Raw genomic sequence first — 15,580 nt, forward strand, 5'->3', positions numbered from 1 at the left:
TCCCAAATGTTAACAGCCTGCATAGTCACAGTCCCTTTGTCTGCACGTTTAACACTACTGTTAACCAGCTACCGGCCCTGTGCAGATCCCACTGAGATCCACCAGTGTCCTTTTTCTAATCCAAGCTGGCACACTGCACTTTGCGCCCTGTGTTTTTTATCGTCATGACTAGAAAAAATCAAAAGTGCCTGCAAGAGAAACGTGTTTGCAAAACGTCACCCTAACAGAAGGTGGCACCCAAGTGACAGCAACACAAGGGGCGGGGGCGGGCTCACCTCAGGGAGGAGCTGGGCCTGGAAGGTGGCTGCAGTAAACATCTTTTAGGGTCTCTCACTTGAGCCTCCATATTCAATCCTTAGAGTCGTGCTAGGCTCTGGCACTGGGCCCCTAACGTCTCGAGCTCTCTGAAGCCACGGCACTGCCACGGCCAGTGAAGCTCGTTCCCATTTGGCATCCAGGCTCGCTGGATGCGTTGGGAGTGGGAGTTACAGCCAGAGAGCAGGAAGACCAGGAAACCCCTGTAGGAGGCAGAACCAGCATCTGAGATGCACTCTACAGAAGGGTCCGCCCGCCGTCCTCACCGCTGCTCACCCGTGTGTTTCTGTCACTTAGTTTGGATCAGCTTCACGTCTCGGCGGGGGACCAGGAGAAAGTTCAAGCCGTTTTGTCTTCAGTGGGGTCAAAATCCACTGTCCTAACTCTCCTTCAGGAAGTGAAAGCACACTCAGAGGTGAGTGAGGCACCATGCACGTGGGAAGGTGAAGCCGTGGTGGGGTTGGTGGCCAGGCGTGTGCCACCAGCTCAGCCAGCGCAGGAGGGGCCTCTGAGAGTCCTGCAAGGGCTGCCCCGGACCGCGAGTCCACAGCTCAGGTGACTCTCGCTCCCCTTGCGGCTGCTGGCTTCAGAAGCCAGGCCTGGTCTTGAACATTCGGTGCCCAACTAGGGTCGCTGCGGTTTTAGTCGCCCAGCAGCAACCGGTTAACGTTCTCCGTGCCCCACATTCGCAGTTTGGCCGTAGAGGGTCCTCTGCGGAACTGGGCACCTTGGAAATGCTGGACAATGACCATGAGGAGTGGGGACGTAAACTAGCCACGGGAGCCACCTGCTGGTGACAGAGAGGAAACTGAAGCCTGAAACAGGAGTATCTGAATCTCAGAGAGCAAGACCAAGGAGATACTTAGTAATAGATAAATCTTACAGACTGTTTTTGCTATTTATTTGAAAGTCAGAGTTACAGAAGGGCAGTGGCAGAGAGGTCGGTCTTCCATCCACTGGTTCATTCCCCAGATGGCAGCAGTGGCTGAAGCTGTGCTGATCCAAAGCCAGGAGCCTCCTCCAGGCCCCCCACATGGGTGCAAGGGCCCAAAACTTTGGTCATTTTCTGCTTTCCCAGGCCATAGCAGAGAGCTGGATTGGAAGTGGAGCAGCCAGGACATGAACTGGTATCCATATGGGATCCCAGCACTGCAGGTGGTGGCTTTACCCACTACGCCACAGCACCAGTCCCAAAAAGTATTTTTTAAAATATTGGATTCATGGCCGGCACCACAGCTCACTTGGCTAATCCTCTGCTTGCGGCACTGGCACCCCAAGTTCTAGTCCCGATTGGGGCACTGGATTCTGTCCCAGTTGCTCCTCTCTCGTTCCAGCTCTCTGTAGCCCAGGAGGGCAGTGGAGGGTGGCCCAAGTGCTTGGGCCCTGCCACCCGCATGGGAGACCAGGAGGAAGCGCCTGGCTCCTGGTTTCAGATTGGTGCAGCGCTGGCCATAGCGGCCATTTGGGGGGTGAACCAACAGAAAAGGAAGACCTTTCTCTCTCACTGTCTAACTCTGCCTGTCGGAAAAAAAAAAAAAAAAAAGATTCCAGGCCTGGTGGTGGGGTAGGGTGGGTAAAGCTGCCGCTTATGGTGCTGGCATCCCATATGGGTGCCAGTTCTAGTCCTGGCTACTCCACTTCCCATCCAGCTCCCTGTTACTGCACCTGGGAAAGCAGTAGAGAATGGCCCAAGTGCTTGGACCTCTGCTACCCATGTGGGAGACCTGGAAGAAGCTTCTGGTTCAGCTCTCGACTTTGCTGTCATCTGGGGAGTGAACCAGCAGATAGAAAATCTATCTCTTCCCCCTCTCTCTGTAGCTCTTTCAAATATGAAGTCTTTCTTTATTATTTATATGAAAGGCAGAGCAACAGACTGGTTTACTCCCCAGAGGCCACAGTTCTCCGGGCTGGGCGAGGCTGAAGCCAGAAGCCTGGAACTCCAGCCTGTCCTCCCATGTGGGTGCAGGGACCCAAGATCTTGGGCCATCTTGTGCTGCTTTCTCAGACAGATTAGCAGGGAGCTGGACTGAAAGTGGAGTAGGTGGCACTCCAGCAGGTACAGGATGCTAGAGTCACAGCCACTGGTCTGCGTTTCTTTAGTGGTGACGCAGGTGGGTTACAAGTGTCATCCAGGAACACTGCTTCAGCAGCTGAGCTCTTGCCCAGAGGAGCCGTGAGGTTTCTGAGCTCAGCAGCAGCCTGGGGATCTAAGAAGCTGGCTGGGATGCTCAGGAAGCAGGGTGGATCCGAGACCCACAGCATCCGTTGGAGTCTGAAGCCCCCTGGTGTGGGTCTCGGGATTGCAAGCATAGAGGATGCTTTGTCATGGACTCACTGAAGGGGAAGCTAGCGCTTCTGACCTGCGGTCTCGCCCAGGGACTTCCAATCACAGTGGCACAGGTCTTCGTGCTTTGCCAGGCCCCTTCTCCTAACGTTTTAGTCTTAGATAAAATGTAAAAGGAGGAAACCAAGAGTCACAACCAAGCTTACACATACGACACACACTGTCAGGTGTCAGGGGCCATGAAGCGGAGAGGAAGGGAGTGTGGACAGGATGCTGAGTGCTGCTTGTGTTTAATGCTGATTCACCACTAGGCAAGTGCTTTGCTCCAGGGCTGAAGGTCACTCGTATTAACCAGAGTGCACCAGTCTTTCCCTTTCTTTTATTTATTTTCTTTGAAAGGCAGAGAGAAAGAGACAAGCTAGACAAAGAAAAAGCTCTTTCATCCATAGGTTCATTCCCCAAATATCCACAACAGATAGGGCTGGACCGGGGACCTGGAAGTCACTCTGGGTCCCCTATGTGAGTGACAGGAAATCAAGTACTTGAGCCATCACCTGCTGCCCCCCCAGGGTGTGCATTGGCTGGAAGCTGCATGGGAGCTGGGGCTCAGGTATCTGGTACGGGATGTGGACATCCCAGGCTGCACCTGAACCACTGCCAAACACCTGGCCCTGCTCTTGTCTCCGTACGGTCTTCCGTTGACTTCGGAGAGGAGTCTTGAGCAGAGACATCCTCACTGCTGTCTTCTCACCAGAAGTTTCCTGCCCTGATTTTTCCCAGGAAGTGTGGTTTCTAGGTGCTAAAAATAGAAGTGCAAAAGCTATTTCCTATGGTGCTGTGAGAGATGGAAGGGAGACCTTCTGACTTTCACGTGGCCAAACCCTGAAGCGTTTCTCTTCACGGCTGCTCTGGCGCCCCAGTGCTGTCCCCAGCTTCTCCGAGGGGCCAGATTTGGCCTGACCATCAGCTGCCGGTGCATTTGTGTCCTCAGACACCACCGGAAGAAAATAATCTGAATAAGGTGAAATTTGATGGTGACATGTTCTGGAATGCACGAGAGCCCCACTTTGAAATGTCCTGTTTCTCTGCACCCATAAGACATCTAAATATCTAAGAAGTACTCACATTTCGGCATCAGCATTACCCTTCCCCCAGAAGCTGGACAACAGTCATGGACGAAGCTATGTGTTTCCATTTTTGTTTAGAAAAACAGTCATCGTCTTTCTCTCCATGGGTCCATGCCTAAGCCAGTTATGAGGGTACTTCCTAAAGTTTCTGGAAAATGGAATTAAAAGGGCAGTTTATTCTGGACCAAAAACATTTTGAAATTTATACACATAAGGAGTCTTCAAAAACTTTATGAAAATGCATCTTATGAAAAAAAGTACATGGGTGCCAAAGGTTTTTGCACCAAAATAAGTATCTTTCATTCCCATTTTCCATGGACTTTCAGAACTGCGTACCTTTGGATGGTTAAAGGCACCCATGAAGTCAACATCCCAACCTCCCCAAGTTGTACAAGACATTCTGGTTTCAGCATATGGGACGCTGGTTTGAATGAACGTCTTTAGAGAGATTTAAAATGAGTCCTCATGGCTTACCAATAGAACTAAACACATTTTTAAAAATATCACTGGGGGCCAGCAGGGTAAGCCACCACCTTCAATGCCAGCATCCCATTTATGAGCCAGTTCAAATTTGGACTGCTCTACTTCCAGTCCAGCTCCCTGCTAATACACCTGGGAAGGCAGCAGCAGACGGCCCAAGTGCTTGGGCCCCTGCCACTCATGTGGGAGACCAGGATGGAGTTCTTGGATCCTGGCTTTGCCAGGCCCAGCCATAGCTGTTGCAGCCATCTGGGGAGTGAACCAGCACATAGAAGGCTGTGTCACTGACTTAAAGATTGGGTTCTCACTCCAGCAATCAAAGTTGGTTTTCTGTCCGTGTTTCACTTTTTCTCATCAAACCCGTCCTTAAGTTTTCCTGTTGCTGTTTGAGAACACCTTGAAGTGATAGAATAAAGTCACTTGAAACTTAGCAACACAGATCTTTAAACACTGCTGAATCGTATCTGGTGTGTAGTGAAGGAAGCCAAAGTTCACAGTACTCACGCTAATCTTTCACTTTAAAACCCTTGGTTCCAAGCTATGTTTCACTGATGCTTGGGACACAGGACCGTCTCATTGGTTAACCCCAGGAGACGACTAAGAATGCTGCAGTCTGAATATGGGTTGACAGTTCACTTTACCACGTTCTGTATTAAGTCCAATAACCCGAGCCTGGAGAAAGGGGGAGTGAAGCACAGGGCCTTAGTGTGCTTTTGTCCTGCCTCAACACCATCTGTGGTTGCTGGAACTGGCTTTGCTAATTGTAGACCAAATGATTCCCTTTGTGGTCAAATTATGTGCTAGAATCAGATTTGGGAAGACAGGATGTGGTGCCTCAATGACTTGAAGACTTGGGAATTCTCAATCGACCCTACCCCATCCTGGTTCCTGTCCACCTACCCCGTGGTTCTCCAGCCCCGCCCAGCAGGGATACAGGATCCGGCGACATGGGCTCCTCTGACGATTCTCGGAGAACTGGACAATCACGGGTCAGAAGAGGATTCATAGCACAGCTTCCTTACTCTTGGCACAAGAAATATGATTTTTTTCTGCCTCTTTTCACCAGAATAAAGAAGATGTTTGCTTCATAGTCTTGAATAAAAAAGAAGGCTCAGGTCTAGGATTCAGTGTGGCAGGAGGAACCGACGTGGAGCCCAGATCAGTCATGGTGAGTGACGGTGCCATGAGGCTGGCAGGAGAACCTGCCTTCATCAGCCTCAGGATCAGCGCACAGATTCCTATCAGTGGAGTCAAAGACTGCTGGATTTTGTTCCCTGCTCCCAACAAAAAGAAAACTGGGCAACATAGTATGCAAAAATGTTGATAAACATTTTTTTATTGTGGGGTACAGGGGCTGGCACTGTGCATAACGGGTAAAGACATTGCCTGCAGTGCCGGCATCCCATATGGGTGCCAGTTGGAGTCCTGGCTGCTCCACTTCCGATCCAGCTCTCTGCTATGGCCTGGGAAAGCAGTGGAAGATGGCCCAAGTCCTTGGGCCCCTGCAGCCACATGGGAGACCTGGAAGAAGCTCCTGGCTTTGGATCAACCCAGCTCTGGCCGTTGTGGCCATTTGGGGAGTGAACCAGCAAATGAGACTTCTCTCTGCCTCTCTGTAACTCTGCCTTTCAAATAAATAAATTTTTAAAAAAAGAAGAAAAAAAAAAAAAAGAGATCATCCATCTGCTGGTCCACTCCCCAGATGGCCATTAATGGAGCTTCATCCAGGCAGGTCTCCCAGGTGGGTGGCAAGAGCCCAGACATTTTTGCCATCTCCCACTGCTTTTGCCAGGCAATTAGCAGGGAGTCACTCCCTCTCCCTGCTGCTCAAATAAATAAATAAATAAACCTTAAAAAAAAAAAAAAAAAGCACAGATGCTTGCACTGACATCTGTAATTCTGCGCCCTACATTGTATATGTATGGTTTTGACAAATCAAGTATTTGGTTAATTTACCAACCCAGTGTTGTGGCATAACAGGTTGAGCAACCCCAGCAAAACCAGCATCCAATATAGGCACTCGTTCGAGTCCTGGCTGCTCCACTTGCAATCTGGCGTTCTGTTTTTTTTGTTTTTTTTTTGAGAGAGACAGAGAGAAAGGTCGTCCTTTACCATTGGTTCACCCCTCAATGGCCGCTGCGGCCGGCGCACTGCACTAATCCGAAGCCAGGAGCCAGGTGCTTCTCCTGGTCTCCCATGTGGGTGCAGGGCCCAAGCACTTGGGCCATCCTCCACTGCACTCCCGGGCCATAGCAGAGAGCTGGCCTGGAAGAGGGGCAACCGGGACAGAATCCGGCGCCCCAACCGGGACTAGAACCCGGTGTGCCGGCGCCACAAGGCAGAGGATTAGCCTATTAAGCCGTGGCACTGGCCTTTTTTTGTTTGTTTGTTTAAGATTTACTTATTTAAGAGGCAGAGAGAAAGGTCTTCCATCTGCTGATTCACTCCCTGAAATGGCCACAATGGCCAGAGCTGGGCCCATCTGAAGCAAGAAGCCAGGAGCTTCTGGGTCTCCCACGTACAGGGGCCCAAGCACTTGGGCCATCTTCCATTGCTTTCCCAGGCCACAGCAGAGCTGCATTAGAAGTGGGGCAGCTAGGACTTCACCAGCACTCATATAGGTTGCTGGCACTACAGATGGAGGCTTAACTTACTATGCCACAGCGCCAGCCCCCCAGCTCACATGCCTGGGAATACAGCTGAAGTCCTTGGATCCCTGCACCCATGTGGGAGGTCCAGGCTTAGGCCTGGCCCAGCCCCGGCAATCTGGGGAATCAACTGGCAGATAGATCTCTCTCTCATTGCCTTTTAAAGAATTCAATTTAAACAAAAAACCAAAAAGCTCCTTTAGCATAGACCTGCAGTCACTCCCTGGCATTGACCGGATCCTGTTGTTCCCTCTGTCTCGTCCCAGGTTCACCGGGTGTTTTCTCAGGGGGCGGCTTCTCAGGAAGGGACCATGCGCCAGGGGGATCTCCTCCTGTCAGTCAACGGCACCTCACTGGTCGGCTTAGCCCACGGGGACGTCATGAAGGTCCTGCACCAGGCACAGCTACACAAAGACGCCCTCGTGGTCATCAAGAAAGGGACCGAGCCCCCCACGGCCAACGGGAAGGGGTCGTTATGCAAAAAGACCCTGTCCCTGGAGCCTGGAAACGGTAAGACGCCCGTTCCTCAGCCAGCACGGTGCGAGCAGCTGGCACACAGAGCGGATTCTGGTGGAACACAAAGGAAACGCTGGCTAACTTCTGGGTCAGAAAACTTGAACGTTGTGAAGTCCAGTGTTGTTGGATGATTCTTGTAAAAGCAGTGCTGCCCTCATGAGGCTGGGGGTCTGGTGCTGCAGGGACAGACGGTGATGAGTGGCAGGAATCACATGCGATTCCCAAGGGTGACTCCTGTCCCCACTGAGACAGGCACTCCCCGTGTGCGGCTTCCCAAGAGCAGGCGAGGGCAGGCTTCGTGTTTGCAGGAACACAGCCACAGGGCAGCTCCCTGTGGAGCCCGCCTGGACACTGGGCACAGGGTTGTTACATCCAGGCAGAGGGGAGCCTGTGGCACCAGGGGGCATGATGAGCAGCCGTGTTGTTTTTCCCTGCACAGGGAGGAGCGGAGCCGCCCATGGGGCTCTGTGCGTTGAAGTGCTGAAGACCTCAGCGGGGCTGGGACTGAGTGTGGATGGAGGAAAGGCGTCCGTGTCTGGAGATGGGCCCCTCTTCATTAAAAGAGTCTACAAAGGTAAGTGCTGGACAGCTCTGGCCGCCGCCTTCCACGTGCGTCCCAGGGACAAGCGCAGGCCTTTAAAATAGGTATGTATTTCAAAGGCAGAGTGACAGAGGTTTTTCCATCTTTTCCAATGCTTACAACCAGCTGAGGTGGGCCAGGCTGAAGCCAGGAACTCCCTTCAAGCCTCCCATATGAGTGGCAGGGATCCAAGGACTTGGCCCATCCTCCACTGCTTTCCCAGGCCATAAGCAGAAGGCTGGATGGAAGAGAGCAGCCGGGAACCACACTGGTGCCCATATGGGATGCTTGCGCTGCAGGTGGAGGCTTAGCCTCCTACACCACAGTGCAGGCCCCAGGCAGTCTTCCAAAGTCTCTTCAGCTTCTTGAACTGAACAATTAACATAATTGTACCAACTATATAACATATGCCAGTAAATATTACACCAATATACAATCACTCTCACAAATGGATCAGAAACCCACTTAGAGATTGCAAGTATCTCAGCAAATAGTAAAGTCCATTTTTTTTAGCTAAGGGTTGCATTTGTTTGTAATGACCATATAGTGACCCTATAGCATATTTCTAAAATCAGTATTAACAGGAAAAAAAAAATTTTTTTTTTAAAGTACAGTTCTATATTTTAAAAAATAACTCCAGCTGTCTCTCAGCAGAAGTGCCCTATTCTTAGAGACTTCCCTGGCTCTGCAGCTGCTAAGCTCCAAACATCAGTTAGAAAAGATAAAGGGGCCAGCTCTGTGGCGTAGCTGGTAAGGCCGCCGCCTACAATGCCAGCATCCCATGTGGGTGCTAGACCGTGTCCCAGCTGCTCCACCCTGATCCTGCTCCCTGCTATGCACCTAGGAAAAGCAGCAGAAGACGGCCAAGTACATGGGCTCCTGCACCCACGTGAGAGACCCGGAGGAGGCGCCTGGCTCAGCTGCGGCTGTTGTGGCCATATGGGGAGTAAACCAGCAGATGGAAGACTTCTTGCTCCCTAGGACTCTGCCTTGCAATTAAATAAATAAATCTTAAAAAAAAAAAAGGATTTCTTTTAAAAGATTTATTTATTTGCAAGGCAGAGTCAGAGAGAGGGGGAAAGACAAGTCCTTAATCCACTGGTTCATTCCCCAAATGGCCAGGTTGAAGCCAGGAGCCTTCCCCGGGTCTCCCAAATGGGTGCAGGGAACCAAGCACTCAGGCCATCTGCTGCTGCCTTCCCAGGCACATGAGCAGGGAGCCTGATCAGGAGTAGAGCAGCTGGGCCTCGAACCAGTGCCCATATAGGATGCAGGCACTGCAGGCAGAAGCCTAACCCATTCTGCCACAAAGCCAGCCCCACAAATAAATAAATAATTTTTTTTTTTTAAAGATAAACAAGACTGCTAATTACCTAGGTTGATCAGTCTATGCTGTATGGCGTGTTGAGAGAGCGCACTGGTACTCCACAAAAACATAAAAGTAGCACATTGATCTAAAAAATAAAAATGTTCTTTGAAGAGTAGGAGAATTACAATTCTCCTAAAGCCTGTCCATGAAAACAATAGGTCATTATCTTTAACGCCCTGTAGGTCCAGGCAAAGGCTAGGACACTGTCACTGGTGCACTTGTGAAACTCTCTCCCGTCCTCAGGATGCCAGATAACTCAGCAGTACACTAAGCCACAAAGAAGCTCAGTGGTATAAAAACTGGAAATGCAGGAGCACAGTTTGCCATTACTGGCAAACTATGTTTTTCCTGACTGGAAGAAAAAAATGAAAATAATATCAGGCCAGTGGAAGTAGTTCCCTAATGCAGGTGAATTCACAGCCAGCACACAGGAGCCACCACCACTGTAAAATGTCCCGAGACTTCGTGAACACAGACAAAAACAAGGCTGTTTTAGAAAGCACCTTGAGTCATCACGCTCCATTAACGACGGGGGCAAACCCATACCGAGGCTGGCCGATTCTGCCTTCGTGCAAACACCACTGAGTACCTTGTACAAGCTAAAACAGACATCACTGGGGGACATCACCTCTACAGGGCAACTGTCGTACACGGGACAGCACTGACCGCGACGTCACTGTGACACCTGACTGTGCAGTGTTGATGACGTGACTCAGAGCTAAGCCCGTGTAGAAGACACCTGCCGTGTATGCAGTCAGCAAATGGTTATGTCCAGAACGTGTAGAGAACTGCAGTTCAGCAAGAAACATACAAACTAAAGAGAAAATTTGGGTAAAGAAAGCAAATAGAAAATTGACCAAAGTTAAAACCTAAATGCTCAGGAAACACAGGAAAAGGTATTCAACCTTAAATTAGTTACTGGGTAAAAATTACAGTAACTATTAGGAATCTGCTTTGTAATTCATCAGGTTGGCCAGACACAGAACTCTGAGGATGTGGTGGGGAAAGCGTGGCGTCTCTCTGGTGGAAGGAGTATACCTCTCCTCCAGGCATATATCTGGCTGTGCTCATTAAAATGCAAGCTATCAGACAATTTAAGTTTCTGCCTGTGGCCAAATGATGGATGAAATATATTCAAAAAATGGAAGGTTATATAGCAATCAAATAAATAAATTAGGTGTTTATAACTGGAATCAGCACACAAACAGGAACTAGGGCAAAGTCAAATGCAGATTCTGTACTATGAGGTACCAGTTCATAGTAACAACTGTAAGGAACCTAGGACTGTGTCCAACAATTATGCAAGGGCAGTCCTGGGGTTAGGACGCCCACATCCAATTCCAGCTCCCTGCTAACGTGCCCCCTGGGAAGCAACAGGTGCTTGAGCACCTGAGTCCCTGCCATCCATAAGGGACCTGGACTGCATTCCTGGTGCCAGCTTCAGCCCAGTCTAGCCCTGGCCACTGTGGGTATTTGGGGAGTGAACCAATGGATGGGAGGAAGCTCACTTGCTCTCAAATAAATATGTGTATAAATTGCTTTTAAAAACTATGCAAGACCTTTAAAGCTTCCTAAAGGATGTTTTCTAACATCTCATTTAAATGGAGAATCAGTGAGGATTCCATTTGGCCTCCTCGTAACAACAGAAAACCCCAAATAATAGTGGTTGAAACTCCATCTTGTAAAAAGTCCAAAAGCTGGCACCACCTTTGGCCTGCAGAGCCCTGGTTCCCGAATGGGTCTCATCTAAGGACCCAGTGAGGTACCAAGGAAGGTGTCAGCCTCACCACTTTGCATGTGAGAAATATTTCTAACTTGCCTGAAGCGACACCGGTCAGCTGCTCGGTGTGCCTCCACAGGCACAGTGGCTCAGTCGCCTCTTCCGGCTGGAATCCCCCATGTCCTTAGACCCAGGTGAATGCTCACAGAACTCTTTGGTTTCCTGTGACCTGCTCAGAGCCTGTGGTACGTATTCTAGAAGACAACACTGGCTACACGGGGTAACAGGACAGTTAGTTATGCTACGCAGCAGTGCTTTGGTCCGGACAAAGTCGTTCTTTGCTCCATGACAGAGCTGCTAGGATACTGGTGAGATAGTATCTGCCGCTATCACTAACACTGAATGTGTGTGTCCTTTGGTGGGGTGAATTGGGACTTTTTGTTGTATTTATAAAGATCAAATAATTAACAGTGACTTTTTTAAGATCTAAGGTTTCTGAGAAGATGTTTCTTTTAGTGCTGATTCCTCCATAAGGAACCTCCACCTTCAGTCTCCTTCGATGTAATTGTTTTAATGTGTGTAAAAGGAGCAGGGCTTAAACTTGTATTTTCTTCTCAAGCTCATAAATTTGCTATTACCTACACCAAGCTATAATGTAGAATTGTCATCTCTATAGTCACAGATAGGCAGGGAATCGCGGATTCTCAGGGTGTGGGTATTATTTAGAAACGGAGCTGGCTGGGCCGACTTGGACTTGGCTATCTGCATTTTAGCTGTCGCTCTCCTTTGCCAGCTTCCTCTTTATTTTGTTCTTAGTGATGATTTAAATACATTGAAAGAATCTTCCCCTTGTCAGTTGCTTCTTTTTATCTTGTTTATCTTGTGTTTGAGGGGAGCAGGTTAGAGCTGATTTTTTTATGCAGTCCAATTTACTTCTGGAGCTAGAATGCTTTCTGTTTCTTCCTTGGGGCTATGTCCCCACCCAGAGAACACAGGCCTACCATTCAGAGACTGTTCTCGTGTCTGAGGCTACTTGGGATTTCTCTGACCCCTATGACGGTACCAAGCCCTTGTCTGTTGATTCTCACAGGTGGTGCAGCTGAACGAGCTGGGACCATAGAAGCTGGAGATGAAATTCTTGCTATCAATGGGAAACCCCTGGTCGGGCTGATGCACTTCGATGCCTGGAATATTATGAAGTCCGTCCCGGAAGGACCTGTGCAGCTAGTCATCAGGAAGCACAGGAATTCCTCGTGAACTCAACCGGAACACCCTTTTCTTCGTTCCCTTCCTGCAACAACAAACTGTGGCACATAGGCGAGGACTGTAAAAACCTCTGCTTACACGTGAAGTCTGACCTCCTGTGTGTGCAGCAGCAATGAAGTTAACTCCAGAGCTCTTCCACCGCCTCGGCCGGGAGGGTTCATTTTGTTCCAGTGCCTGCTCCCCATCCTTTATGCTTGCCGATGGGGACACAAGAAGTGACAAACACCTACCTAGACCCTCACATCTCTCTTGCCACCTCTGCCAAAAAACCCAGTCCTAGTGATCAGGACCTCACGTCTCAGGGTAACACAAAGTCACAACTAAAAGGTCCAGAGTTTTATGTAATTTTGTAAGGAAATGACACAGTGCTTTTTGGCACATTTAGTGGGATGAGGAGACACAGGTCTGTATATGTTACCCTGAAAAAAAAAATGAGACTTACAGAAGAATGAATTATGACCTAATTGTTAGGCTGAGCTCAGGAATTATCCCAAACTGAAAAAGCAAAATGCAGGAAGTACTATTTTGTAGCGAGTGTAATGTATAGTGTACAATGCAGAGTTGAACTCGATGGGTTAGTGACCACCGTGAAGTGCTGATCATTTTCCATCTCTGAAAGTGTAACGTGTGGGTCTGTTTTACAGAGTCGATGCTAAATAGCCATGAGCTTTGCTGCTTAGAAAGCACCTTGCGTCTAGTTTTTGGACCAATCTTGAATTCAAGATTGGTCAACTTAAGAGCAGGCAAAAAAAAAAAAAAAAAAATCGCTGGGTTTCCATTTCATGCACTCAAACTACTAATTTAAACTCAATTTTAGAACGCGAGTCTCTCTTTAGTGTCTGGATTTTTAAACATAGGCATGACTTACCACTCACACACAGGAGCCTACAGTCATCTCGCTGGGGAGGACCTTTTCTCTTTGGCTGGTTTCTTCTTTCTCAACACGCCTCAGACATGTCCTGTTTCCAATACTGAACCTGGACCAGGCACAATGACAACTCTTGCAGTGACTGAAGTTTCCGCTGTTTTTGTTTTCCTGTCCTGCAAAGTCTTCCTTTCGCCACAGTGTTCTCCTGCAGAGGCCTGCCGTGGCGCGCAGCGCGTCACTCTCAAGCACAGCTCCCCCAGAACGGCAGTCTGGTCCCACCCGTCACGTCCTGTGTTGTCACGAAGCTGGCTTTCCCTCTCTAGCGCTGTACTTTTTCTTTAAATTCCAAACCCTCGTCAGCTTTGTTTACCAAGATGCAACAACGAGGAGGAAAATGGAGAAACAGGGCAAGTCTCCGACAGAATGTAGGAGCAGAACTAGAACTACACAGCTTTTACGACTCAAGTCCTTGGGTGGCGCCAACCAGGCCGCCGAGTCCTGGGAAGGCGGCTGAAGCCTGCGCACCAAACACTGCAGCTTTACGCTGGAGGTTCTTTAACGTTCAGCTTGGCCGTGGCTGTGAGGGGCCCCAGGTCACGGAGGTTCTTCAGCTGTCATCACTGGCCATCATTTTTCTGAGTGCCCGTTTGTTAGAGCAGATGAGAGTGAAGCACCTGGCTTATGTGGGCCTAGGCTTCTCATTTTCCAACAGGTAATTACACCAAGGAGAACGTGGCACACGAGTTAGCTGGAAGACCTGATTTAGCATCTACTTTTCACTAGTTACAGGTAGGATACTATAGGATGTCAGTGCAAGGTGCATGCTGGTTTGCTTTCTACGTCTCGGGTCAGTTCTGTGGTTTCTGCTTTCTTGCCTAAATGATAGGAGACCCTTGGAAGCCAACACGGAAGACCGTTCTCTGCCTCCATTGCTAGGCTGTGCCGCTACTAAAGTCACAGTCCATATGGACAGACAGGGATTTCCAGAGCAAGGTGGAGCAGCGGAATGGTCTCCTCCTGAGTCCCTGGCCCTCACGTCTTAGAGGTGTGAGGGTGGGCCCATGGCCTCCTAACAGGTCTTGCCAGAAGGGTCCCCCAGCTGCAAGCTGGGATTTAAGGGAAGAAGCAAATGCTAAACTGTCTTTGACCCTACAATTAAAAGCTATTTATTTGTGCTCAGTGTTCAAGGCATGACTAGTATTTCTAATTAGTCTAATAAGCCCACCCCCGCCACTTTCCGGAGTGAACACCAATGGTATTGTCCTATGAAAACTGTCTTTGTTTGGGTTTTGTTAACTGGTCAGTCATTTGCAGTGAGTTGTGAGGTCAATGTGAATAGTAGTTGCAAGAATATAGCACCAAGGCTGAAGTGGGCTGGGTTTCCTCTCCATCTCCCACACGCATCTCACTGCATTGCACGGTTGACTTAATTGGCACCATACCTGTTGTATAATATTATACATTATCTTTTATTTATGTAAAATAAAATGCCTTATATATTAAAGAGTAAGTGCAATAATATGAAATAGCCTGTACATTTTCAAAGTGTTGTTGCTGAGTTATGTAAATCCACATCTCTATAAACGACTTTTTTAAGTGATTTTAAAAAAAATAAATACTCTGCTTACTACTTTTTCATTGTTCTGCATTTATATCCAGAGGGGGACAAGGTTTTGTTAGCCTTGTGGCTAAGATGCCAGTTTAGACACCCATGTTCCATCCTGAAGCACCTGGGTTCAATACCCAGCTCTGGCTCCTGACTGCAACTTACCACTGCTAATGCATATACCGGGAGGCAGCAGGTGACGGTTCAAGTACTTGGCTCTCTGACACCTACGTGGGAAACGGAGAATGAGTTCCTGTCTGGTTCCAGCCCAACCCTGGTGGACACCTGAGGATCTAGGGAGTAAATCGGCAGATGGGAGAGGATGCTCATGCTCTCAACTGTTTTTTAGAAATTAACAAACAGAATGGTATCACCTAATTATTACCTAAATGAGAGATACAAAGAAATCAGAATCTAGCCAGCTGCTCTTTCCAAGGCCGTATTCAGAATCTTAACAGCTGCCCACCTCTAAACTCTTAAACCTCCTCCTCTTACAACCTGCTTACCTCTGTGTGTGGTCTTGGTAAACCCTCGGATCCCACCGGAGCTGCAGCCTTCTATCCCGGTCTCTATTCAGTGGTCCCCACAGTCAAACAGCCCTTCATGCTGGCCCTTAGGCTTAGCTCCCTCACCCACTGTCCTCATACCAGGAAATCCTGGGGCTTTCTCACCAGCCAGTGTCCGGGTTCCTATCTCCCTGTTCCCAGAGAACACCCCCACAGCCCCACAGCACGGTGCTGCTGTCAGCTCAGTTCCCAACCTCAACTGAACGCTCCCCCACTGCTCAGCAACTGTTTCCTT

The 15,580-nt window shown here is 49.1% G+C and overlaps 1 protein-coding gene across 1 annotated transcript in view; it reads left to right on the plus strand.

Moving 5' to 3' along the window:
- PDZD2 (PDZ domain containing 2) overlaps positions 1 to 14,791 on the plus strand; it is a 262,954-nt gene extending 248,163 nt beyond the window's left edge. Inside the window, exons 20-24 of the mRNA XM_062211925.1 lie at positions 613 to 730; positions 5,273 to 5,374; positions 7,121 to 7,364; positions 7,810 to 7,944; positions 12,130 to 14,791. Coding sequence (XP_062067909.1) covers positions 613 to 730; positions 5,273 to 5,374; positions 7,121 to 7,364; positions 7,810 to 7,944; positions 12,130 to 12,296 — 766 coding nt within the window. The 3' untranslated portion in view covers positions 12,297 to 14,791. The remainder of the gene's footprint in view (positions 1 to 612; positions 731 to 5,272; positions 5,375 to 7,120; positions 7,365 to 7,809; positions 7,945 to 12,129) is intronic.
- Positions 14,792 to 15,580: the final 789 nt, after the last annotated feature.

Source organism: Lepus europaeus, chromosome 15 (assembly GCF_033115175.1).
Source record: "Lepus europaeus isolate LE1 chromosome 15, mLepTim1.pri, whole genome shotgun sequence".
NCBI classification, from domain to species: Eukaryota; Metazoa; Chordata; class Mammalia; order Lagomorpha; family Leporidae; genus Lepus; species Lepus europaeus.